At 38.2% G+C, this 25,578-nt stretch overlaps 1 protein-coding gene across 1 annotated transcript; it reads left to right on the top strand.

Moving 5' to 3' along the window:
- The first annotated feature begins 2,536 nt into the window (after positions 1 to 2,536).
- Positions 2,537 to 25,242, top strand: CLEC4OP (C-type lectin domain family 4 member O). The gene is made up of 9 exons (XM_007489717.3): positions 2,537 to 3,756; positions 4,588 to 4,698; positions 4,966 to 5,028; positions 6,497 to 6,580; positions 7,484 to 7,546; positions 7,908 to 7,997; positions 10,776 to 10,927; positions 23,366 to 23,466; positions 24,651 to 25,242. The coding sequence occupies exons 1-9, from the start codon at positions 3,669 to 3,671 to the stop codon at positions 24,787 to 24,789; spliced, it is 891 nt and encodes a 296-aa protein (XP_007489779.1). The 5' UTR covers positions 2,537 to 3,668; the 3' UTR covers positions 24,790 to 25,242.
- The last annotated feature ends 336 nt before the right edge of the window (positions 25,243 to 25,578 follow it).

Below are 25,578 nucleotides of genomic sequence, written 5' to 3'. Positions count from 1 at the left end.
ATCTGAGAGAGAGAAAAATAAGGACATACACCGAAGTGGTGGCCATGTTTGTGGAGAGAAGGGAAATAGATACACAATGTATTGTTGCAGTAAAATGAATAGAGAAGGAAATGGCAAACCATCCCAGTATCTTTGCCAGGAAAACACCAAATGGGGTTATGAAGAGTTGGGCATGAGTAAAATAATTTGACAACAACACTGTACCACATTGCCTCCTACTTTTTGTCTAGCAACATTTACCATTTATCAGGTAACTTCTGGAAACAATACCCTAATCTAAAGGATGCCCTTGTTTTTTCTACTTCAAATAAATACACCATATGCAACCACCTACTCTGTAAATGCTTAATCTCTGTCTTTTTTTCCAGGATTTGATAGTCAGGAAGAGTTTTTAAAAAAACTGATGGTGAAGCACTTGGAAAATGTGGAAGCATATCAGCAAAAGACCCTGAGAAACCTTAACATTTTCAAACTAGTTAGCAACCGGAAAACACAAGGACCAAAATAACCTATGGCTGCAGTTTTCATATCCCCAAGCTCAAAATTTTATCATCCACATGGTTGTTTTTGGGGGGAAGGAACATTAAAATAACTGAAATAAAAAAATGGTTCTGAATACATCCTCAATATCAAAAAACCTAGTGAAAGTCATGTGAGTGTTCACACAACCCACACAACGCTCTTCACAAGAAGGAAGTGTAACTTGTAACTGTGAGGAATATAGGAGAGGCAAGGAAGCTAAGGAGGAGGCTATTTCAATTGGGAGAAGGGAACAGATGATAGATGTGATGAAGGTAGAATTGAGAGGACTTGACAAGTAATTAGATTCAGAGGTGAGGAAGAGAGAAGAAATGAGAATGACTGAGACATTATGGGGATGACTGAAAAGAAATGGAGAAAAAAAATGATATCTACTGGGGCATGTTGAGTTTGAGATGCCCATGAGAGGTGCAGGTGTAAGATGTCCAGGGGGTAGATGGAAATATATGACTGGGGACTATATGTGTGTGTTAGATGTAATGGTTATCTGCATGGTGATAATTAGATCCCTGGGAGTTTATAAAATTACCAAAAGAGAGGCTGTAGATAGAGTAGAAGCCCCAGGACAGAGCCTTGGGGTCTACCCACACCTAAGAGGAGAGATATGGATAAAAACTCAACAGAGAAGACTGAGAAAGAACAAGCCAGATAAGTAGTAGAGAAATCAAGAAATGGCAGAGTCATAGAAATCTAGGGAGGAAAGAGTGTACAGGACAGAATAAAGCATTGTTCACTAGTATCAAAGGCTGAAGAAAGATCAAGGATATTTAAAGACTGAGAAAATGTCATATTTATATATATATATATATAGGTAAAGAGATTATTTGGTGAACTTGGAGAGATTGAATTAAATCAAGTGGTAGTCAGAAGCCAGATTACATGGGTTGAATGGGAGCAATTTGGAAATGTGATGAAAAGATATTAAATGATACATACTCTTTAATTCCGAGATACCTTTACTAAGTCTGATCTCAAAAAGATAAAGAAAACAGAAAAGGATCCATATTTACAAAAATATTTATAGCATATTCTGGAATCATACAGTTATTAATTTCTTATGTCATAATAGTATTTTATATTATTCACATATCATAACTTGTTTAGTCCTTCCAGAATAACCTGAGAAGACTTTTCTTTCCCATCAGCTGCTCTACTTGAGTGCAACTCCACCAACATCATGCCTCCCCTAGCATGAGCTCGTCATCTGAAATATCCTCTTTATAAATATTGATTTATTCTACTTTGATATTCAACTCTTTCTCAACACCTTCAATTGTCTCTCTCTTCTAACTGGATGGTTGGGGGTTGGGGTGGTGAGGCAATAAAATTTAGAAGACTCAGACTATAGAAGACTCAGACTTTTCTAGCCAACTTCATTTTCTAGTAGCTGCTCTTGAACCCTCAAATCTCATACCCCTTCCACTTCCTCACTCTGGATATTCTCTGGAAGCCCTCAATTACTCTTTTCTACTTTTTTAGCTTCCTTTACTGTGTAGTTTTCTCCTATTATATTGTAACCTTCTTGAGGTAAGGAACTGTCTTTCTTTTACTTACTTCTAACTCTACTGCTTAGCATAGTGCCTGATCCATAATAAATGCTTAATAACTTTTATTGATTATTAACTTCTATAAACTAATACAGAGTAAAGTGAGTAGAACTAGAATAGTTTATACAATAATAACATTATAAAAACAGTTTTGAAAGATTTACAAACTCTAATCAATGCAATGATCAACCATGATTTCAGAGGACCAAAGCTAAAAAATGTTACTCAACTCCTTACACAGGTGATAGACTAAATATGTAGAATGAGACATACTTTTGGAGCATGACCAAGGTGGAAATTTGTTTTGCTTGATTGTGCAAATTTGTTACAAGAGTTTTTTTTTCTTTTTTTCAGTGAGGGCAGTAGGAGGGAAAGAAAATAAATGCTTGTTAATTGCAGAAGATAAAATTTAATTTAAAGAAGAAATGAATGAGAGGTGGAAAATTGGAATCAAGATCCTGCTCTCAGAGTTTGGCACTGAAATGGAAGAAAACTATAAGATGATAGCTTGAGAAGGTAATAGAGTCCAACAAAAGCTTTTTTTTTTTTTAATGGGGAAATCTGGGCATATCTTCAAGCAACAGGGAAGTCAATGAATAAAGAGAAATTGAAGAATAAGATGAGAAAGAGTTTGATTAAAGGGAAAAAGAAATGGAACAATAGAGGTAAAGAAGTAGGGTAGGGATAATGAATTGGGGAAGCAGCATTGGTAGAGGACAGGAAGATGTGTGAGATTAAAAATTAGATTTTGATGGAATAATCACAGAGACTTTTCTTCAGTCATTCTTCTCTCCTTCTCCAACTCTATCAAAGACACATCAAGCCTAAGGAGCTATGGGCACTCTTGACTGACTTTTGGAACCTCCATAAACTTTGATGATAGCAGCAGGAAATAAAACTGGATATTTTGGATTGCTAGAAAAGAATTGGGTGGATGGATCCCAGAACTCTGCTTAGTCCTTTTAAAATCCCAAGGTCTGAGGCAGGAAAAGAGAAGAGTAATCAGAGATTCTCTGTGTAGGACAGGAACTTAGAGTTAGTCTAGTCCAACTTGTACCCGAGCAGGAGTCCATTATACAATATTCCCATCAAAAAATCTTCCAGCTTATACTAGCAGTCCTCTGTTGACATCAAGCTTACTATCTCCCAACGTAGAAGGTCATTGAACCTTCTAGTAATAGTAGAATAGTAAATTTTCCCTCACATTGAATTGATGTTATTTCCTTTTAGTTCTACCTATAGCTCCTAGTTCTGTCCTCTCAAAACAAACAAGCTTTATTTGTCTTTCACCGGGAAGTTCTTCAAGTTCAGCTATCATGCCCACAGGCTTACATGAACCTTCAGGGGTCTAGTTTTCCCTATCTCCAGCTTCCAGGGCTCTTTTCTATTAAGGGGGAAAAGAAGATTCTCTCCAGATGTTAGTACTGAGGAACAGAAAATGTGATAAGAAGGACAATTTAGGGGGAGTTGATTGAGAGGGTGGGGGTGGAACAAATACCATTTCCTTTCAAATGAAGGGTGGAGTCTCTTAAACTAATCTTCCAAGCAAGGGTTTCCCAAAGCAGAGGAAGCTTTGCATCTATGGAATCTTCACAATACACTAGGTGGGAGACCCCTGAGGAATTTGAGATGGCTGACAGCAAGCTTCAGTGGCGACCCTGGGAAGCTGGTGAGTTGAAGGGCTTGGTGTCTGGTCCTTTGCTGATCTTAGAGAGCTGGATGCTTTGTTGAATTCTCAGATCTGGAAAGGTTACTGGGGCAAGTGGTAACCCTGAAGTTAGGTTATGGCCCCGTCTTCTTAGATTTCCTCCTATCTCTTACCTTCTGTCATCTCTATCCTCCAATTTACTCTTTCCCTCTTTTCTCCAAGGTCTCCTCTTTCCACTAACTCTAACTAGGTATCTTCTCTTTAACCATTCCCACATTTTTCCTTATCTTCTCCAATCTCCTCTATTTCTTCCGGATCCCTCATTATTCTCCTCCTATTCCATATACCCATGTGTTCCTCATATTTTTTAAACTCATATATTTTTTCCAACAGACTTTCCCTCTTCTCCAATCTCCCACATTCCTTCATTTCCCTCAAACTCCCTCCAAGATTTTCTATCCTCCACCTGCATATGATGGTGTGAAAAGATTTTGGGATTTTTGAGTCAGTCTGGGTTCAATTGCCAGCTCTGTCAATTACAATCTAGGAGTCAATCTCATCACTTTCCTGACTTACTGCTTACTGATTTATAAAACAAGAGGCCAGATAAGAAATGAAACATTATCTCTAAAGTCTCTTCCAGCTTCAAATATATATATTTCTCTATGGCAATTTCCTCTTAAGTCTTTGAAGTCTCATTTCCAAGGCCCCAATTCCAGTGGTTCCCAAAGGAGCACATAAATGCACAACCTTTGCCCTGGTGTCTGTAAGGAGACCACTCATGTATGTCAGATGGGGTGGAAGGGGAAATTTCCTCCCTTGTTCCTTCCCTGACATCAGAATTTCTTCTAGGGTGGTGGGCAAAGCAGCTTCCTGGAGGCCGTCCTGCCCTTCCTCTTTACCTGTTATTTTCTGTGACCTCTTTTCTGTGGATACTTCTCCTTAGTATGCTGTTGGCTAAGGGTAAGAAAAGGGGGGAGAACAGTTGAGATCTGGAAGTCCTGAACCTTGTTAGCAGCATAACTACTAGGGCCCTGTCCTCTGGAGCTCTGGGATGAGGAGGGTGATGGGGAGAAAATTGAAACCTAAAGGCTGCTGGGATAGGGTACCAGAACTATGAGAACTGATGATGAGGGGAAGGAAAATAAAGGGGGGAGGCAGGGTGGGAGAAGAAAGAACTAAAGAGAGTGAAGATGGGAGGGAGATAAATGTGTCCCTTCTTCCTCCAAGTCATGGATTTATCAAGGGATATGGAGCATCTAAATGAACAACTGGAGGGAATACAAGTCAATGGTGAGTAAACACCCATTCTCAGTTTTTTGAGTCAGGAACCTATATGCCTGAGTTATGCCCACAGTATTTTCCCCCAGACCACATATGAGGAAAGGGAGAGAAGGAAGAGGAATAGAATGGAATATGGGACAGTGATGAGATAAGGGTAATAATAAAATAAATAATAGGGGCAGTGGAATGGAGGAGATTTGGGGATAGTAAGAGAGATAGGATGGGAACTGAAGTGGTGTTAAGATTAAGGATAGGAAGTAGGCATGGGAGGTAAGGCAGACAGCTAAACAGAAAAAGAAAAGTGATCAATACTCTTCACAATCACCGATTACTCAATGGAATATAAGAGAAATAAAAAAGGCACTTGAGACAGTGTATTGTAGTGGGAAAAGCTTTGGCTCTACAATAAGGGGTCTAGATTATAATCCCAACCCTTATGCCATTCATGCAACCCTGGACAAACCGATAAACTTTCCTGGGCTCCATTTTCTTCATCTTTAAATTAGGAGGGGGAGGTTGGACTATATGGTCTCTGTGAACCTTTCCAGCTTTTTATCTCTGATCCTGTGATGTGCTCTTGAAGCTAGTTATCCTTTGGGATGAGATAGTTTAATCTGTTCATAACAGAGAGAGACAGAACAGTACATACAGTTTATTATTCATTGTGTATGTGGAAGGAAGGGTGTCATGTCCCTTGATTTATGTCCAGTATATATGTGAGGAAGAAATTGCATCTGAATACAAATATTTGGCTCTGTCTATGTATTGGGTCCCCAGTAGCTAGGACAAAATGAGGGAGATATCAGACTGTTTGTGGAGCTGATCAGAGAGATTGCTGACTCTGGATCCTGTGCCAATCCCAAAGGAGTGATAGTAGCATATTTGAGGGATTGTGATGTCTAAACCCTGGTGGTAGATATAAATATTTTTGTTGGTGCAGAATTGAACCTTCAGAATAGCCAATAGACCCAGAGGCTGGATCTGGATGTGTGTGTGGTGTGTGGTGTGAAAGAGAGAGAGAGAGAGAGAGAGAGAGAGAGAGAGAGAGAGAGAGAGAGAGAGAGAGAGAGAGAGAGAGAGAGAGAGAGAGAGAGAGAGAGAGAGAGAAGATGGCCAAAGAATCAGGGAGAAAGAGAAAGAAATGGAGGAGGAACAGAAAGAGGTGAGGTAGGGATAAGACAGTGGTTGGTATTTTGGGGGGGAATAGGATGGTGATAGAAAAGAGAATAGGATGCAGTTTCAGACATAGAAGGGTATGGTATGGGATGTGTGAAATAGTAGCGGCAAAGGGTGGAGATAATATGGGCAATGGGAGTGGGATGAGACAGAAGATTAATACATGTATAAAGAGTAATGTGGCCACATGGAACAGAATTATATAGGAAAGGTGCTTTAATTGAGCTCAGGTTCTGGACTAAGTTCTCTCTTCTTTGATGGGAATAACTCCTTTCTCTCCATCCTCCCCTTTTATGTCCAGAGTCCACGAAGGCAGGGAAACTGGCAGCTCTACAGATATCCTTGAGCACCTCGGACAACAAGCATCAGACTCTAAAAATAAAGGGTAAGAGAAGGCCAAGTCACAGGAATGAGGCTTTCTCAGCAGGATACTTTTTGAGGATTCCAGTGGAAGCATCATGGAGTAGTGGAAAGAGAACTGAACTTGAGTGAAAAAATCTGACCTCAAATTTCCACTCCACAACTAATTTCTTGTATGATTTTTGTTGTTGTTGTTATTGCTGTTCAATTATTTAAGTCATGGCTCACTCTTTGTGATTCTATTTGGGGTTTTCTTGGCAAAGATATTGGAGTGTTTTTTCATTCCCTTCTCCAGCTGATTTTACAGATAAGGAAACAGAGGCAAATATGGCTAAGAGACTGCCCAGGATCATGCAACTAGTAAATATATGAAGTCAGATTTAACCTTGGGAAGATGAGTCTTCCTAATTCCTGAATAGTCACACTATCCATTGTGTCACCTACCTTCCCCCTGTGTGACAATAGGCAATTTGCTTAATTTCCTTTGCCTCAGTTTCCTCATCTGAAAAGTAGGGATTTTGGACTAGATGTTCTGAGATCTCTTTCAACTCTAGTTTTATGATGTTATGATCCGATGCTTTGTTCTGTAGTTGAGACTATAGTTCCAAACAGGGATGAGGCTGGAGCCCAAATTGAGGCTGAAGTCAAAAAAGACAAATGGACTTTCCTAGGGAGGGGGAGGGAGAAATCTAGAGTAAGTTCAATTAGGGCTCTCTAAAAGTGTGCCTGCTTTGGGGAGTTTTGTTACTGGATATTTTCAGTCAGAGGCTAGACAACTACTGTTGGTGTTATTATTGAATTTCTTGTATAGTGGAACGATTAGACTAGAGGATCTATTTGATCTCTTTTAACTCTGACAGTCCTTGTTTGAGGCTCCTGAGGAGATGCTCACTCGAGGTGGGGATGGTTCATTTTTGTTTCTCTTCAGTTGAAGCAATGGCTGAAGAGCTGAGGAAGCTGCAAGAGAAGCAAACCAGCTTAAGCACTAACTGTATGTTCAGACCTCAAGATCTGATGCACACCTTTCAACACTGTGATCTCTACACTTCCTTCTCCTCCCATGTTCTCATTCCCTACTTAGATGCAACTTTCCCCCATAAGACCGTCCCAGACTCTTACTCCTGTCAACTGACAGTATGACCTGAGATTATCAGACTTTCTCCTCACATTGATCGTAATCCCTTCCTTTGGAAAGCTGTCAACCCTCCCACAATGTTGTCTTCTTAAAATTACCATGACCCTGTAGTACAGTCCAATTCTGATCACCTCCCTCTGCTCATAATCTGAGCTCTGTCCCTCCCCTTCATCTGTCCTCACACTGTGTGCTAATCATATCCCATGTACATTTATAGTGTCTCAGGACCTATCTGAGGCTAAAAAAGACCGAGATGACATACGGAGCGAGATGTTTCGTGGACTGGAGGCTGTGAGGAATGGAAATGGTGAGTTGGAACTGGGGATTTTAACTCTAAAAAAGTTGAGATGGGTTGTCCCATGGACTGGAGTGGCAGGATGGAAGATGACTGACAGGCTCTTATTAATTCTCACATACTTATTCTAAAGGTCTTCAAGTGGAGAGTAGATGTCACTTTGAACTTTTTTATATAAGAATTTATGCTCATGTAGAGTTTGCATTATATATCCTCTGCGGCCCCTTTTCTGATACTGAGAGTCTTCAAGTGGAATCTGAATGACCATTTACAGAATATATTTTAGATTGAAATCAGGTAATGGTTGTACCAGATGTCTTCTGAGGTCCCTCTCAGTTAGAAACTACTAGAATTCTGACTGGTCCCATCCCTATTCATGTAATGAAATCTTTATCTGCAAAGAATCTGTGGGGAAGGATTTCATAAGGCTACAATTTGGCAGCATCTCATGTAGAAATAACGGGGGGGATTCTTAGTGGAGTACAGTTTCATTATGTCAACAATGTGATGTGGCAGTAAGAAAATTGAGGTAGAATTTTGGATTTGGAAGGGAGTTTTTCCAAAAAAAATTCCCAATTACATGAAAAAACAATTTTTAACATTCATTAAAAACATTTAAGTCCTGAATTCTCTACTCCCCTTCCCTGCTCCCTCCCTGAGAAAGCAAGTGAGCTGATATAGTTTTTACATGGGCAATCATTTTAAAGCATTTTCCCATATTAATCCTTTTTGTGAGAGAAAATTTAGAGCAAAAAATGAAGAAAGTGAAATATAGTATGCTTTCATCTTAATTCAGACTCTACCAACTCTTTATCTGGAGGCAGATTGCATTCTTTCACCATGAAAGCCTTGGGATTATCTTGCATCATTCTTTTGCTGGGAATAGCTAAGTCATTCACAGTTCATCATATAATGCTGCTGTTACAATGATTTCTTGGTTCTGCTTATTTCATTCTGCTTCAATTTGTAGAAGTCTTTCCAGGTTTTTCTGAAATCATCCTGCCTATCATTTCTTAAAACACAATAGTATTCCATTACAATCATATACCATAACTTACTTAGCCATTCCCTAATTGATGGGCATCCCTCACTTTCCAATTCTTTGTCACCATAAAAGAGCTGCTATAATATGCTTAATTTCCATTCTAATGTCAACATAATGATATTAAGGTCCTGAGTCCTTTTTTTGCGCTATTTCATGGAGTTTATATCAAGCAAAAAGTTATAATATAATCAGAATTGCTCAAAATCCCAAATTTGGAAAATCTTAATACGCAGACAAAAGAGGATTTCTGTCCTTATTTAACATTTTGTGTATTTCCAACTAACTTCTGAACTTTCTATATTTAAGGCAAAATGAGGATATAGGAAACATTTAGGTAAAAGAATCAAGTAGAATATATTTACAGTGTCTGATACTGGACAGGAATAAGGAAGAGAAATTAGGGAAAGAGCAGACCTTTTTTTTTTTTTTAGAATTTCTCTTAGCCCCTGACAAGAATAAGTACTACTAGCTTTAGTCCAAATAATATGTTCTGAGGTACTTTCAGAGTTCCAAGATTTCACCTCAATCTTCCCTTCTTTGCTGCATTTGTCCCTTAATTTTTCCATTTCTCCTTCAATCCCCACCCCAATTCCCAACTCAAAATTTTGAATAATTCACAGGACTACAAGATAATGCTTGTTCCTATGAATCTAAGAATATCAGAATGCCTGTTGGTTGTCAAACTCCTATTATATTTAGAAAAATTTCCCTAACGATCAGAGAAACAAGCAGCATGGTACTTTAGTGGAAAGAGCATTGGACCTGGAGTTAAGAGAGTCCTGAGTTTGAATCTCAATTCTCAGTTTACTAGCTCTATGACTATAGACAAGACACTCGAACTATCTGAGCTTAAGTTTCCTCATTTATAAAATGAACATGCTATTACTTACATATTCCAACATGGGGTTATTAGGAGAGAAACACTTTAAACTTTTAAGCACAATATGAAAATTAATCTCTGCAATTAAAACTATCTCCCAAAGGAATGGTCTGCATTGGACAATAAAGACCCTCCATCTCCAAATTCCAGATATCATATTCCCTCTGCCTGGAATAGTCTCCAACCTCATCTCTGCCTCCTGCGTTCCTTCAAGCCTAAGCTAAAATCCCACCCTCAGAAGAAGCCTTTCTTGATACTCCTTAATGCTAATGTCTACTTATTATCTCTAATATGTTCTGTATGCCTTTTGTTTGTACATAGGTGTTTGCATGTTTTTTTCTTCCATTAGACTGAGATCCTTTAGAGTAAGGACTCGTTTTTATCTTTCTTTGTATTTGCAGTGCTTAACCCTGTGTCTGGCGCATAATAGGCATTTAATAAATGTGTGCTGATTGACTGACCCATTAAGACTGGAGGTCTTAATTCCTGCTCTGATTTGGAGGTTGGATGAAGTGACTTTTGAGGTTCCTCCTAGCTTGGAAATTGAAGAATGTTATTATACAATGATCCTACAACCCAGATCACCTGCCCTTAATTCAGCAACTCCATCCCAGCCCTGGCTTTTGGTGCTGTGTTTCTAATCCCATTAGTTTGTGAACTCCTTGAGGGGTTCTTTATATCCCCACTACTTATCACAGTCCTTGGCACATAGTAGATGCTTAATAAATGTTTATTACTGATTGGGATAGTAGATGTTTAATAATGGTTACTGACTGTTCACAGATGAAGTGAGAGTAAGAGATAGGAAAGCTGTGTCTCCCTAGGAAGAGCTCAAAGCTAATTTTCCCTCCTTGCTCCTGCTCAGGCTCCTCCTGCCAACCCTGCCCAAGTCCCTGGAGGGACTTCCAGGGTTCCTGTTACTTCTTCTCTGAGAACAAACTTCCTTGGTCCAAGGCCAGGGATGATTGTGTCCAGAAGCAAGCTCACCTGGTGATCATCAATAATCATGATGAGCAGGTGAGATCAGAGAAAGGGGGGGGGGGGTGCTGTCTTCCTGTCCACTGGATGCACTCATCACTAATTCCTTGAGGGAAATGGCTCTCAAAAATCCCATCTAAGTCTATCTTAAATCTCTCCATTACTTTATGTCCCACCTTCAATTCTGCAAACATTGACTAAGCATTAATTACATGGAAAGGACTGTAATGAAGGTAAAATAGATGCCAAAATAGTCACCAAATAGATGGTGTAGCACAAAGCATATTAGTCTTGGAGTAAAAAGTTTTAAGTTTGAATCTTTGTTCTGCAGCAGCATACGATCTCTATGACCCTAGACAAATGACTTCACCTATCTCAACTTCAGTTTCTTAATTTGCAGCTGCCCATTCATATCCTTTGACCATTTATCAATTGGTGGATGACCTACATTTTTATACATTTGTGAGGAAAGTGCTTTGTAAACAGTAAGAGCTTGAGAAATAGGATTTGTAATTATAATCGTCAGCAAGGAATGCTAAAATGAATCAACAACAAATATACAATCCTGGCCCTCATGTTGCATCTGACATTTACAAATAATTCTTATATAAGGGAGGGGCCTAGGCAAAATGTCTTGAGAAGATCCAGAGAGTGGTGCTTAATTTCCATGGTGGAGGAGAGGCTCAGGGAAGTTTAATGTCTGAAGGACAGGTTTAATGTCAGTCTAAAATTAGTCTGAAGGAAGGTTTAATAAACTAGAGAACACCTGAAATGGACTTTGATTGGAAGAAAGGAGTTCAATAAAGCCAAGTTGAAGTTCAATTGTCAAAGTCCTTGCATGCTTGGTGAAAGACTGCATTTTATCTTAGAGGTAATAGGGAACCAAAAAAAGCCTTTCAACCAGGGAAGATAGTGTTACACGTATTTCAGAAAATTCATCTTTAAGAATATTAATTATTGGGATACAAATGCTAGATCAAAAGGTAGGCAGTTTTAAATGCCTTTGGGCAGAGTTTCAAATTGCTCTCCAGAATGGTAATATCAGATCATGACTCCATCAAGGGTGCATTAGTATCCAAATTCTTCTGTATTCCCTTTAACATTGATCATTTTCTTCTGCCCTATTGACCAATCTGATGGGTTTGAGGTGGTACCTCAGAGTTGTTTTAATTTGTATTTCACTAATTAAGAGCAATTGAGAGCATTTTTTTCATATGACTATAGATGGCTTTGTTTTTTTCATCTGAAAACTGCCTAACCATTTATTACTATTGTGCACCACTCTATTTCTTAGCCAGTCCTATATTGTTTTGATACAGTTTAAGATTTGGCACTGCTAGGCCACATTCCTTCACATCCTCCCCTCCCCCCATTGATTCCATTGATATTCTTGAACTTTGTTCTTCCAGATGAATTTTATTATTTTTTTTATCCCTATAAAGTTATTTAAAGCAGTTTGATTATATCTTGCTGCTGGGGCTTTGTTCGTAATATATAGAAATGCTGATGATTTTTATGAGTTTATTTTATATCCTACAGCTTTGCAAAAATTGTACTTATTTTGATTAATTTTTTTAGTTGATTCTCTAGGATTCTTTAGGTATCATTTTTATACCAAATAGATTAAAAACAGTTAAAGGATCTATTTGTACAAAAATTTTTTATTTCAGCTCATTTTGTGATAGCAAAGAAACTGAAATTGAGGGTTTAAACTAATGGAATTGGAATGCAGACCAAAACATATCATATTTTACTTTCTTCTATTTTTTTGTCATTTGAGATTTCTCCACAAAATGACTAACATGGAAAAATGTTTTACCTGATTTCACAAGTAAAATCTATATGAGATTGCTTGCCATCTTGGGGAGGAAAGAAGGAAGGTTAGAAGGAGGGAGAGAATTTGGAATCCCAATTTTTAAAAAATGAACTTTAAAAATGGTTTTTGTATTTAATTGGAGAAAAATAAAATATTATTAATTAAAATTAAATATTTTGATGTATAAAGATTAAAATTATGGTTCTGAAATTGGCTTAACACTAACATGAACATTCCTATAAACAAAGAATAGAAAAAGAAGTTTATATATAAAACCACAAATTTGCATCACATATACTTTTATTAGGTAGATATTAAATTAAGCATGTTAGTTCCAAAGTTGCCTTGCTTATTTATATTTCTTTCTGAACCACATTTTGTCCTTTTCTGCACATTTTAAAAATTCTTTATGAACATTTCTTACTTGTTTTATTTTTCTTTTTGCATTGCTATCTCTGCCCTGTTCTTATTCCCACCCTTTGATTTTTGTCCCTCTCCATTTTAGGTGAAGTACAAATCCTCTCTTATATAAGTTAGCAAAGTCAAAGCAAATTAATGCATTGGCTATATCCAAAATATATCTCATCTACATGGCTAGTCTTTCAATTTTCTTTTAGGAATTTGCTAACACTTCATCCTAGGCTCTCTGGAGATATGGTTGGTCATTGCATTGATCAGGGATCTTAAATCTTTCAAAGTTATTTTTCTTTACAATTATTTAGTAACTGCTTAAATTGATCTTCAGCCAGGTTCTCTTCACTGCATCAATTCATTCCATTCTTCCTATGTTTCACTAAATCCATCTCTTTCATCACTTCCTACAGCTTAATAATGGTCCATTACATTCATATCACATTATTTGTTCAGCCATTTCCCAACTGGTGGGCACTTTTTTCATTTCCAGGTCTTTGCTACATCAACAACACAATGTATCTTTTAATATGCAATATTTTTATGCAATTCCTTTTCTTTTCTCTTTAGTATGTTTTCTAATAGTCAAAAAATAGTAGAATTACTCAAAGGACATACTAGTGTATCAAATTGCTTTCCAGAATATGCCAATTCACAAATCTATCAACACAGCATTAGTATGTCTCTCCTCCCATAAAACAACAATTGCAATTTTCTTTTTTTGTCATTTTTACCAATCAAATAGGTGTGTGGTAGAGGTTTGTGGTCTTAATTGATATTGCTCTCATTATTAGTGATGTAAAAGATTTTTCTTTTGAGAACTTCTTGTTCATATCCCTTGGTCATTTAACTCTGGGGAAAGCACTTGTTCTTTGATATTTGAATCACTTCCCTATACAGCTTGGATATCATTCTTTTTTCTCTCATAATTCTGTTCATTTATTTTTTATTTTTATTTTTTGTAAATATATTTTATTTTACCAATTACAAGTAATAATAATTTTCCATAAAAATTTTCTGAAGGGGGGGCAGCTGGGTAGCTCAGTGGATGGAGAGCCAGGCCTAGAGATGGGAGGTCCGAGGTTCAAATTTGGCCTCAGACATTTCCCAGCTGTGTGACCCTGGGAAAGTCACTTAACCCCCATTGCCTAGCCCTTACCACTCTTCTGCCTTGGAATTATTGATTCCAAGACAGAAGGTAAGGCTTTAAACATTTTTTTCCTGAAGTTATAAGATTCAAATTATCTCCCTCTCTTCTTTCCCTCTCCCTTCCTGTAGCTGGTAAGCAATTTGATCTGGGTTTTACATGTATTACCATGCAAAACATGTTTCTATATTGTCTCTTTTAGTAAGAGAATTCTCATTTAAATTCAAAATCCCCAAATAAAAACCTAAATAAACTAAAGTGAAAAATAGTACACTTTGATATGCACTCAGATTCCAACAGTTCTTTTTCTGAAGGTAGATAGCATTCTATGTCATAAATCCTTCAGGATTGTCCTGGGTCATTGAATTGCTGCAAGTAGCAAAGCCTTTCAAGGTTGATCATTTAGATAGCATTCTTAAGGTATTGATTCATGTCTGATTTTTTAAAAAAATTATTTATTTATTTGGAATATTTTTCCATGGTTACAAGATTCATGACATTCCCCCTCCTCTTACTTCCTCCCCTCCTTGAGCTGATAAGCAATTCCATTGGATTATACATGTATCATTGTTCAAAACTTATTTCCATATTATTCATATTTGCAATAGAGTGATCTTTTAATGCCCCAAACCCAATCATGTCCCCACTGAACCATGTGATCAATTATGTTTTCTTCTCCATTTCTACTCCCACAGTTCTTTCTCTGGATGTGGATAGTGTTCTTTTTCATAAATTCCTCTGGATTGTCCTAAGTCATTGCATGCTGCTAGAAGAAAAGTCTGTTACATTCTATTGTGCCATAATGTATCAGTCTCTGTGTACAATGTTCTCCTGGTTCTGCTCCTTTGACTCTGCATTGATTTCTGGAGGTCTTTCCAGTTCACTGGAATTCCTCCAGTTAATCATTCTTTACAGCACAATAGTATTCCATCACCAACATATACCACAATTTGTTCAGCCATTCCCCAATTGAAGGGCATCCCCTCATTTTCCAATTTTTTGCCACCACTAAGAGCTATGAATATTTTTGTACAAGCATTTTTACTTATGATCTCTTTGGGGTACAAACCCAGAAGTGGTATGGCTGGATCAAAGGGCAGGCAATCTTTTAAAGCCCTTTGTATAATTCCAAATTGCCTTCCACAGTGGTTGGATCAATTCGCAACTCCACCAGCAGTGCATTAGCATCCTAATTTTGCCACAACTCCTCCAACATTTATCAATCTCTGACTTTTAAAAAGAGAAACTTAATACACATTTCTTCCACATTTAACTGTTTTTTAAAAATTTTAACTTCACTGATATTGTGTATTCAAAAGCTTTTCAATTTTATAAATCAGTGTCCTCCTGTGATCCTTTGTATGTCTTGTTGGATAATACTCTTATCTATTGTTGTGAAATATATTTCCTTCGCTGTTTCATTAATTTGTTTATATGATGACCTACATATTGAGATCTTCTTAATCTCTGTAATTTACAATCCTGTTCTGGGAATAGTTAAAACAAGCTAATGGAACAAGGTTTAATCCTTCCTCTCAGTGATTTCCTCCCAAAGGCTTTTCCCCTAACAACTTCTGTCAAGCATAACTGATGGATGTTCACCAACACTTTACATTTCTTGTAGCTGTGAGTTCATGGCCATTCCCAAAGATCCTTATCACTGCCTCCTAGAGATCATGTCTTTTGATCAAGGCCTATATTGAATTTGTGGCACACTTTGAATTTTCACAATTCATAAGAACACTTCTTGGCCAGGGTGTCTTTGTTTGTTTTTTTTTTTTAAATATATTTTATTTGATCATTTCCAAGCATTATTCGTTAAAGACATAGATAATTTTCTTTTTCTCCCCCCCCCCCCACACCCCATAGCCAACGCGTAAGTCCACTGGGCATTAGATGTTTTCTTGATTTGAACCCATTGCTTTGTTGATAGTATTTGCATTAGAGTGTTCATTTAGAGTCCATCCTCTGTCATGTCCCCTCAACCTCTGTATTCAGGCAGTTGCTTTTTCTCGGCGTTTCCACTCCCATAGTTTATCCTTTCCTTATGAATGGTGTTTTTTTCTCCTGGATCCCTGCAAGTTGTTCAGGGACATTACACCGCCACTAATGGAGAAGTCCATTACGTTCGATTATACCACAGTGTATTAGTCTCTGTGTACAATGTTCTCCTGGTTCTGCTCCTCTCGCTCTGCATCACTTCCTGGAGGTTGTTCCAGTCTCCATGGAACTTCTCCACTTTATTATTCCTTTTAGCACAATAGTACTCCATCACCAACATATACCACAGTTTGTTCAGCCATTCCCCAATTGATGGGCATCCCCTCGTTTTCCAGTTTTGGGCCACCACAAAGAGCGCAGCTATGAATATTTTTGTACAAGTCTTTGTGTCCATTATCTCTTTGGGGTACAGACCCAGCAGTGCTATGGCTGGGTCAAAGGGTAGATATTCTTTTGTTGCTCTTTGGGCATAGTTCCAAATTGCCCTCCAGAATGGTTGGATCATTTCACAGCTCCACCAGCAATGAATTAATGTCCCTATTTTGCCACATCCCCTCCAGCATTCATTACTTTCCTTTGCTGTTATGTTAGCCAATCTGCTAGGTGTGAGGTGATACCTCAGAGTTGTTTTGATTTGCATCTCTCTGATTATAAGAGATGTAGAACACTTCTTCATGTGCTTGTTAATAGTTTTGATTTCTTTATCTGAGAACTGCCTATCCATTTCCCTTGCCCATTTATCAATTGGAGAATGGCTTGATTTTTTGTACAATTGATTTAGCTCATTATAAATATGAGTAATTAAACCTTTGTCAGAGGTTTCTATGAAGATTTTTTCCCAATTTGTTGTTTCCCTTCTGATTTTAGTTATATTGGTTTTGTTTGTACAAAAGCTTTTTAGTTTGATGTAGTCAAAATTATTTATTTTACATTTTGTGATTCTTTCTATATCTTGCTTGGTTTTAAAGCCTTTCCCCTCCCAAAGGTCTGACATGTATACTATTCTATGTTTACCCAATTTACTTATGGTTTCCTTCTTTATGTTTAAGTCACTCACCCATTTTGAATTTATCTTGGTGTAGGGTGTGAGGTGTTGATCTATTCCTACTCTCTCCCACACTGTCTTCCAATTTTCCCAGCAGTTTTTATCGAATAGTGGATTTTTGTCCCAAAAGCTGGGATCTTTGGGTTTATCGTATACTGTCTTGCTGAGGTCGCTTTCCCCCAGTCTATTCCACTGATCTTCCTTTCTGTTTCTTAGCCAGTACCAAATTGTTTTGATGACTGCTGCTTTGTAATATAGTTTTAGGTCAGGGACTGCAAGGCCCCCATCATGTGTGTTTTTTTTCATTATTTCCCTGGATATCCTTGATCTTTTGTTCTTCCAAATGAACTTTGTTATAGTTTTTTCTAAATCAGTGAAGAAGTATTTTGGTAGTTCAATGGGTATGGCACTAAATAGATAAATAAGTTTGGGTAGGATGGTCATTTTTATTATATTGGCTCGTCCTATCCATGAGCAGTTAATGTTTTTCCATTTGTTCAAGTCTAGTTTTAGTTGTGTGGCGAGTGTTTTGTAGTTGTGTTCATATAGTTCCTGTGTTTGTCTTGGGAGATAGATTCCTAGGTATTTTATTTTGTCTAAGGTGATTTTGAATGGGATTTCTCTTTCTAGTTCTTGCTGCTGAGCTGTGTTGGAGATATATAGAAAAGCTGATGATTTATGTGGGTTTATTTTGTATCCTGCAACTTTGCTAAAGTTGTTGATTATTTCAATTAGCTTTTTGGTTGAATCTCTAGGATTCTTTAAGTAGACCATCATGTCATCCGCAAAGAGTGATAACTTGGTCTCCTCCTTGCCTATTTTGATGCCTTCAATTCCTTTATCTTCTCTAATTGCTACTGCTAGTGTTTCTAGTACAATGTCAAATAGTAGAGGTGATAATGGGCATCCTTGTTTCACTCCTGATCTTATTGGGAATGCATCTAGTTTATCCCCATTGCAGATGATATTAGCTGTTGGTTTTAGATATATACTGTTTATTATTTTTAGGAATGACCCTTCTATTCCTATGCTTTCTAGTGTTTTTAATAGGAATGGGTGTTGTATTTTATCAAAGGCTTTTTCTGCATCTATTGAGATAATCATGTGGTTCTTGCTAGTTTGCTTGTTGATGTGGTCAATTATGTGGATGGTTTTCCTAATGTTGAACCAGCCCTGCATCCCTGGTATGAATCCTACTTGATCATGGTGAATGATCCTTCTGATCACTTGCTGGAGTCTTTTTGCTAGTATCCTATTTAAGATTTTTGCATCTATATTCATTAGGGGAGATTGGCCTATAGTTTTCTTTCTCTGTTTTTGACCTGCCTGGTTTTGGAATCAGTACCATGTTTGTGTCGTAAAAGGAGTTTGGTAGAACTCCCTCTTTGCTTATTATGTCAAATAGTTTGTGTAGTATTGGGATTAACTGTTCTCTGAATGTTTGATAGAATTCACAGGTGAATCCATCAGGCCCTGGGGATTTTTTCTTAGGAAGTTCTTTGATGGCTTGATGGATTTCAATTTCTGATATGGGATTATTTAGGAATTCTATTTCCTCTTCTGTTAGTCTAGGCAGTTTGTATTTTTGTATATATTCATCCATTTCTCCTAAATTGGTGTATTTATTGCCATATAATTGGGCAAAGTAATTTCTAATGATTGCCTTAATTTCCTCCTCATTGGAGGTGCTGTCCCCCTTTTCATCTTTAATGCTGTGAATTTGCTTTTCTTCCTTCCTTTTTTTAACTAGATTGACCAGTACCTTGTCTATTTTGTTTGTTTTTTCAAAGTACCAGCTTCTTGTCTCATTTATTAAATCAATAGTTCTATCACTTTCGATTTTATTAATTTCTCCCTTAATTTTTAGGATTTCTAATTTGGTTTTCTGCTGGGGGTTTTTAATTTGATCGCTTTCCAGTTTTTTCATTTGCATTTCCAATTGATTGATCTCTGCTCTCCCTTGTTTGTTAATATAAGCATTCAGGGATATGAATTTACCTCTGATTACTGCTTTGGCTGCATCCCAAAAGGTTTGAAAGGATGTTTCGCCATTGTCATTTTCCTCGATGAAATTATTAATTGTTTCTATGATTTCTTCTTTAACTAAACGGTTTTGGAGTATCATATTGTTTAATTTCCAATTGGTTTTAGATTTGGTTTTCCATGTACCATTACTAATCATTATTTTTATTGCCTTGTGATCTGAGAAGGCTGCATTCATTATTTCTGCTTTTCTGCATTTGTGTGCTATGTTTCTGTGACCTAATGTATGGTCAATTTTTGTGAATGTGCCATGTGGTGCTGAGAAGAAGGTGTATTCCTCTTTATCCCTATTTATTTTTCTCCATATGTCTATTAATTCTAATTTTTCTAAGATTTCATTCACTTCTTTTACCTCTTTCTTATTTATTTTTTGATTTGATTTATCTAAATTTGATAATGGTTGGTTTAAGTCTCCCACTAGTATGGTTTTATTGTCTATTTCTTCCTTCAATTCTCCTAGTTTCTCCATTAGAAATTTGGGTGCTATATTATTTGGTGCATACATATTGATTAATGATATTTCCTCATTGTCTATAGTCCCTTTTAACAAAATATAATTACCTTCCCTATCCCTTTTGATCAGGTCTATTTTTGCATTGGCTTTATCGGATATCATGATTACCACTCCTGCCTTCTTTCTATCAGTTGAAGCCCAGAAGGTCTTACTCCATCCTTTAATTCTGACCTTGTGGGTGTCAACCCGCCTCATGTGTGTTTCTTGAAGACAACATATGGTAGGGTTTTGGATTCTAATCCATTCTGCTATTCGTCTACGTTTTATGGGTGAGTTCATCCCATTCACGTTCAAAGTTATGATTGTCATTTGTGGACTCCCTGGCATTTTGATTGCCTTCCCTAATTCTAACCTATTCTTCTTTGGCTCTACCTTTTAGTCCAGTGATTTACTTTGAAACAGTCCCCCTTGTCCCCTCCCTTGATGTTTCCCTTTTTAGTCCCTCCCTTTTTGTTCCCTCCCCTTCCCCCCTCTCTTTCCCTCCCTTTTTGTTCTCCCTCTCCCCCTCCCCCCCTTGGTTTTCCCTTCTCCTTACCCTTGTTGGGTAAGATAGAATTCAAGATCCCAATGGATCTGGATGTTTTTCCCTCTCAGAGTTGATTTCCCTGAGATTGAGGTTTAAGTAAATCCCCCCCCTTCTCTTCCTCTCCTTCTTATAGGAGTTTTCTTCCCCTCCCCTTCCCATATGAATCTTTGTGTGAGAATGATTATTCTATTTGGTCTTTCTTTACCCCCTATTTATACATTACATTTTCCCCTCATATTAGTATACATAGGTTGATATAAATGTAGTCCTTATAGAAGAGAGTTTGAGTAAAAGAAGAAGATAACATTTTCCCCTTTCCTTAATATTTACCTTTTCAGGTATTCCTTGCTCTTTGATTTTCGGTATCAAACTTCCCACAGAGCTCTGGTCTTTTCTTTGCAAAAAGTTGGAAGTCTTCTATTTTGTTGAATGCCCATACTTTCCCTTGGAAGTATATAGTCAGTTTTGCTGGGTAGCTGATTCTTGGTTGGAGACCCAGCTCTCTTGCCTTTCTGAAGATCATGTTCCATGCCTTACGATCATTCAGAGTAGAACTTGCAAGGTCTTGTGTGACCCTGATTGGCATTCCTTTATATCTAAATTGTCTTTTTCTGGCTTCCTGTAGGATTTTTTCTTTTGTTTGATAGCTTTGGAATTTGGCAATTACATTCCTGGGAGTTGTCTTTTGGGGGTTTAGTGTAGAAGGTGTTCTGTGAGCTCTGTCAGTGGCTGTATTGCCCCCTTGTTCTAGAATCTCTGGGCAATTTTCTTTGATTATATCTTGTATCACCATGTCCAGTTTGGTGTTTATTTCTGGCTTTTCTGGGAGTCCAATTATTCTTAAATTATCCCTTCTCCCCCTATTTTCCAGATCTATCACCTTGTCGGTGAGATATTTTATGTTCTCTTCTAATTTCTTGGTATTTTGGCTTTGCTTTATTGATTCTTGCTCTTTTACACGATCGTTGTCTTCCAGCTGCCTGATTCTGGCCTTTAAAGCCTGGTTTTCTTTTACAGTTTGGTCAAACTGGTTTTGTAGATGCGTGAATTTCTTTTGCATTATTTCCAACTTTTCCTCCCAGAAGGCTTCCATCTTTTTGGTCATTTCTGATTCAAATTCTTCATAGGTTTGTGGAGAGTTTCCATTTCCTTTGGAAGGTTTTGGAGCATTTTCTTTTATATTATCTTCTATCTGCTCTGTATTTTGTATTTTGGCTCCATAGAATGTGTCCAAAGTCGCCCCTTTCTTCTTATTTTTCTTGGTATTTTGGGGCTTCTGTGCTTCTGTGGAGTTTTCCATCTCTGAATGTGGAGGATTGGCTTTTCTTGTCTCTGTCTGGTGTTCAGAGGCTTTAGTCCTGGGCAGATGGTTCTATGACTTTCCCTGGGTTAAACTGAATATGCCTCACTGGAACTGGAATGGAAGGGTCGGACCACGTTGCTTTCAGGAAGTTGCCTTCAGAATCGCTGGCCGTGAGGCTGTTTCGTTGGCCTGCGGGGGGATGGGCTGCAGCTAACCCAAGCTCCGAGAGCAAGGACTTTCACTGAGACTTGGATAGCAGGATCCAGCCCGTGAGGCTGTCTTGCCCGCCCTGAGGGTTGCTGTTGTTTCGACCAGCTCTCTGCAGCGGAAGCCCCAGGCAGTAACTTTCACCGGGACTGTAGAAGGCCCTGAGGGTTCTGCTCTCTGAGCCCGGCCAGGGCTGCGGCTTCCGGGAGCCTTGGACTCTGCGCTCCTACCCCTGAGGTCCGAGGGATCTCGGGTTCTGGCTTTTGAGGGGAGCCGTACCTTTTGAACCGGGTCCAGGTCCAGGAGGAGGGTTCCCAGGGTCTGTGCTGTTGATCGTTTTGAATTTCGGCGCCTTAGGAGCTTCTAGTTTGAGATCGGTCGGGAAGGTTTTTCCGGAGATCTGAACTTGAGCTTTCTCTAAGCCGCCATCTTAACCGGAAGTCTTCAGGATTCGTCTTTGTTTGTTTTAAAGAACTTAAATACTCATTTCCCATAGGATTTCACAGAAGTCCCTAAGCAAGTTATCAGACTGCTACCTTTTGGCACTACTCAAATATGTTTCTATTTTCAGTTTCATGGTGGTTTATGGTAAGTCAGTATTGCTTATTTCCTCTCTTTCAAGTGCCCAAATAATGTTTTGTTCCTCTCAATTCTCCATCCTCACCCAGTGAGTTGTTGAAATCAAAGAGGAACTCCTATGTGCTCTCTTTCTTTTCTTTTTTCTTTTCCTCCCTCCCCACTTCTTTCTGTCCTCACTTACTCTCTTCTTGTTCTTGTTCAGCTTGTCCTTGTTGTTGTTCTTCCTTTTCCTTTTCTATCCCTTTTTCCTTTCCCTTCCCCCCTCCATTTTTCTTTCTTATACACCCACTTCTCCATCTCCTCCCTCTTCCCTGCTCATACACACACTCACTCTGTGGCTCTATCATTTTTCCATCTTCCTTTGGGCCAACTAGGTCAGATCATTCAATTGTGTCAATAGAGATGGAGACTATTTTTAATACATTTATAATGTAATATACACTCACAATTCTTAAGGAACCCTCATATTTCTTTCATAGTTGCTGATTTCAAAAACATTTGTTCCACTCTCAGTTATCTGACCCATATTTATGAGGTATATACTTCCAGAAACATCATTGGCATTATTCAGAGGAGAAAACTTAGGCTCAAGGAAGTTGAGGTATACAGCTCAAAAAGCTTATTAAATGATTGAAAGTGAACTTGAACCTGGGTCTCTGATCTTTTCAAGGACATAGGGTTTTCTCTTTCATATACTGCATTGTGTTAATAGTTTTATCTTCTATGTATTTTTTTCTTACCAGCTTCAAATCCTTTAGTTCAAAGACAGTGTTTCTTCTGGCCTCTTCTATTCACTGTGCCATGCTGGGCCAACCACAGAGTAGTTACCATCTTTTATTAGTTTAGCATCAGATGAATAAATTGCACTTGTTTCTCTCTATCCAGAACTTCCTGAACCCTACTGAGTTTCTGGGATATTGGATTGGCCTCAGAAAGACCAAAGGAGGGGTACATAAGTGGATCGATGGCTCTGGCCTTAGTTACACGTGAGTCTAATTCCAGGATGCAGGCATTTGGGGCCCTGACCCATCATTAAAGGAGTTTGGCTAAGAATGAGAAGTAATGTCTTTAGGGGTGCCCAATTCATTCATTTATTCAACTGGTATTTACTGAGTTCTCAATAGATGTGGGGCCCTACACTGGGTCCAGAGGGGGGTAAGATGTAATTTGTATCCTCATGAAGCAGTTTAATAGGGAAGATATAATGTACATATATAGACTATTAGATACCATTTCAATACAGTGCTATATAATGCATGTATTTAGTGGTAAAAAGATGAAAGCTAACAGTAGCTCCAGTTACATTAAGAGAGAGTGTACAATTTCAAAAGATAACAGTCTCTCTGTATATATGACTATATATGAACTATTGTGGTCACAGACAATCAGAGACTGGAGTCCATCCAGAGAAGGGAGATGAGGAAAATGAGGTACTTTAAGACCTTCCCATAGAAATATTGGTTAAAGTTAATGAAGATGTTCCCAGACAAAAGAAACACAGGCAGGACATGTTAGTTATCTTTACATTATTGGATGCATTGTAATTGGAAGAAAGATTAGGTTTGTTCTGCTTGACCTCAGAGGACATAAGTAGAAATCACTAGAAGAAGTTTTAGAAGAGGAAATGTGGACTTTTGCAATGAGAAAAAACAACTTTCTAACAATTGGAACTGTCCCAAAGTAGAATGGGCAGCTTTGGGAAGCAGCAAATTTAAGTCTTCAGTGGAAATTATTAGAAATTTTGGTTGATCAAGCTGTTGAGGGTATTCATGTTCTACTATACCTGGACTAGATGACCTCTGTTGTTCTTTCCAAATTGTGAGTCAATAATTATCAATTGTTCTAAGGGTATAGGTAGCAAGTGGCATTGAAGCCTAGGAGAAAGAGAGATGATTAAGAGCTGGGATAGTCAAGTAGGATTTCTTAGAAGAAGAAACCTTTCTCCTCAGCATTTCTAAGCAGCCTAGAGGTTAGAACCTCAACATGCTGGCCTAGCCTGGGTCCTAGAATTCTTGCATCCAGACCAACCAGGAAGTTTATATCTATAATCTAGGATTAAGTGATGGGAGTCCAACTTGTGGCCCCTGTCTTGGAACTAAATCTGATGTGTATGTGTATGTGTGTGTGTGTGTGTGTGCATGCTCACGTGCTCATGTTTGTCTCCCCACAGCAACTGGAACCCTGGGGAACCCAACGACAGCAAGGGGGAGGAAGATTGTGTTATGATGCTGCATCATGGCAGATGGAATGACTTTACATGTGATAAATCATCTGACAACTGGATCTGTGAGAAGAGGCAGATCTGTTGAACTGCATCTGTAGAGGGATAGAGGTGGCTCTTAGTGAGGGAACTTTCCCCATCTACAACCCAGTTGCTATAGAACATCTCATATGCAAACATGGGTCCTGAATGGACAGAATGGACTCTGGACCATGGAGCCCTACAATTATTCAGGGTTATGGGGTTAAAGGCAAATGTAAGAGACCAATAAATTTTTTTTTGTTCTTTGTCAAAAGTTTTGCCCATTTTATGACTAGCCCTTACATTCTGCTGAGCTGGATGAATGACTGAGGAAGAGAAAATGTCTTCTGGTGGTTGATTCCCTTTTTCTTTCCTAGGCAGGCCCAGCTGGTCCTCTTGCTGGCTCAGGGCTTCCCAGTAGTAGCCTAGCCCCAAGGAAAACTAGAAAGCATTCCCCTACTTCCTACTTTCACTCTAGTCCTTTGCTATATTCCCTCACATCAATCTACTGAATTTAGCATGGAGAGACACAATCAATCAAAAACTCAACAGTCATTTAATTTATTAAGTCCTTAATAATTCCAAACATTGGGTTAGGTACTAGGGACACAAAGACAAAAAATAAAATAAAAATGTCTACTTTCAAGGAGCTTATGTGCACTGGGGATAGTATGTGTAATACATAAATAAAAATGTGTATACAGAAAGAAAAGCAAAATAGTCAGGAATCTTAGGACCCTAGATTGAGAGCTAAAAGTGACCTCAGAGCTCACTGAATCTAATCCCCTCATTTTCAAATGAGGCCCAGAGATGTTAAAAAACTTTTGCAAAGTGATTCAGTTAGGAAGCATCAGAA

The sequence above is a fragment of the Monodelphis domestica genome, chromosome 3 (assembly GCF_027887165.1).
Source record: "Monodelphis domestica isolate mMonDom1 chromosome 3, mMonDom1.pri, whole genome shotgun sequence".
Taxonomy (NCBI): Eukaryota; Metazoa; Chordata; class Mammalia; order Didelphimorphia; family Didelphidae; genus Monodelphis; species Monodelphis domestica.
The sequence above is the reverse complement of the archived record's forward strand: the minus strand, read 5'-3'. Positions and strand labels throughout refer to the sequence as shown.

Bases quoted from the DNA above. Each gene is read 5' to 3' on its own strand.
- CLEC4OP (XM_007489717.3), top strand. From the start codon at position 3,669: ATGGAATCTTCACAATACACTAGGTGGGAGACCCCTGAGGAATTTGAG. The intron at 3,757-4,587 runs GTGAGTTGAAGG...AATTTCTTCTAG, and splicing joins GTGGCGACCCTGGGAAGCTG to GGTGGTGGGCAAAGCAGCTT. The intron at 5,029-6,496 runs GTGAGTAAACAC...TTTTATGTCCAG, and splicing joins GGAGGGAATACAAGTCAATG to AGTCCACGAAGGCAGGGAAA.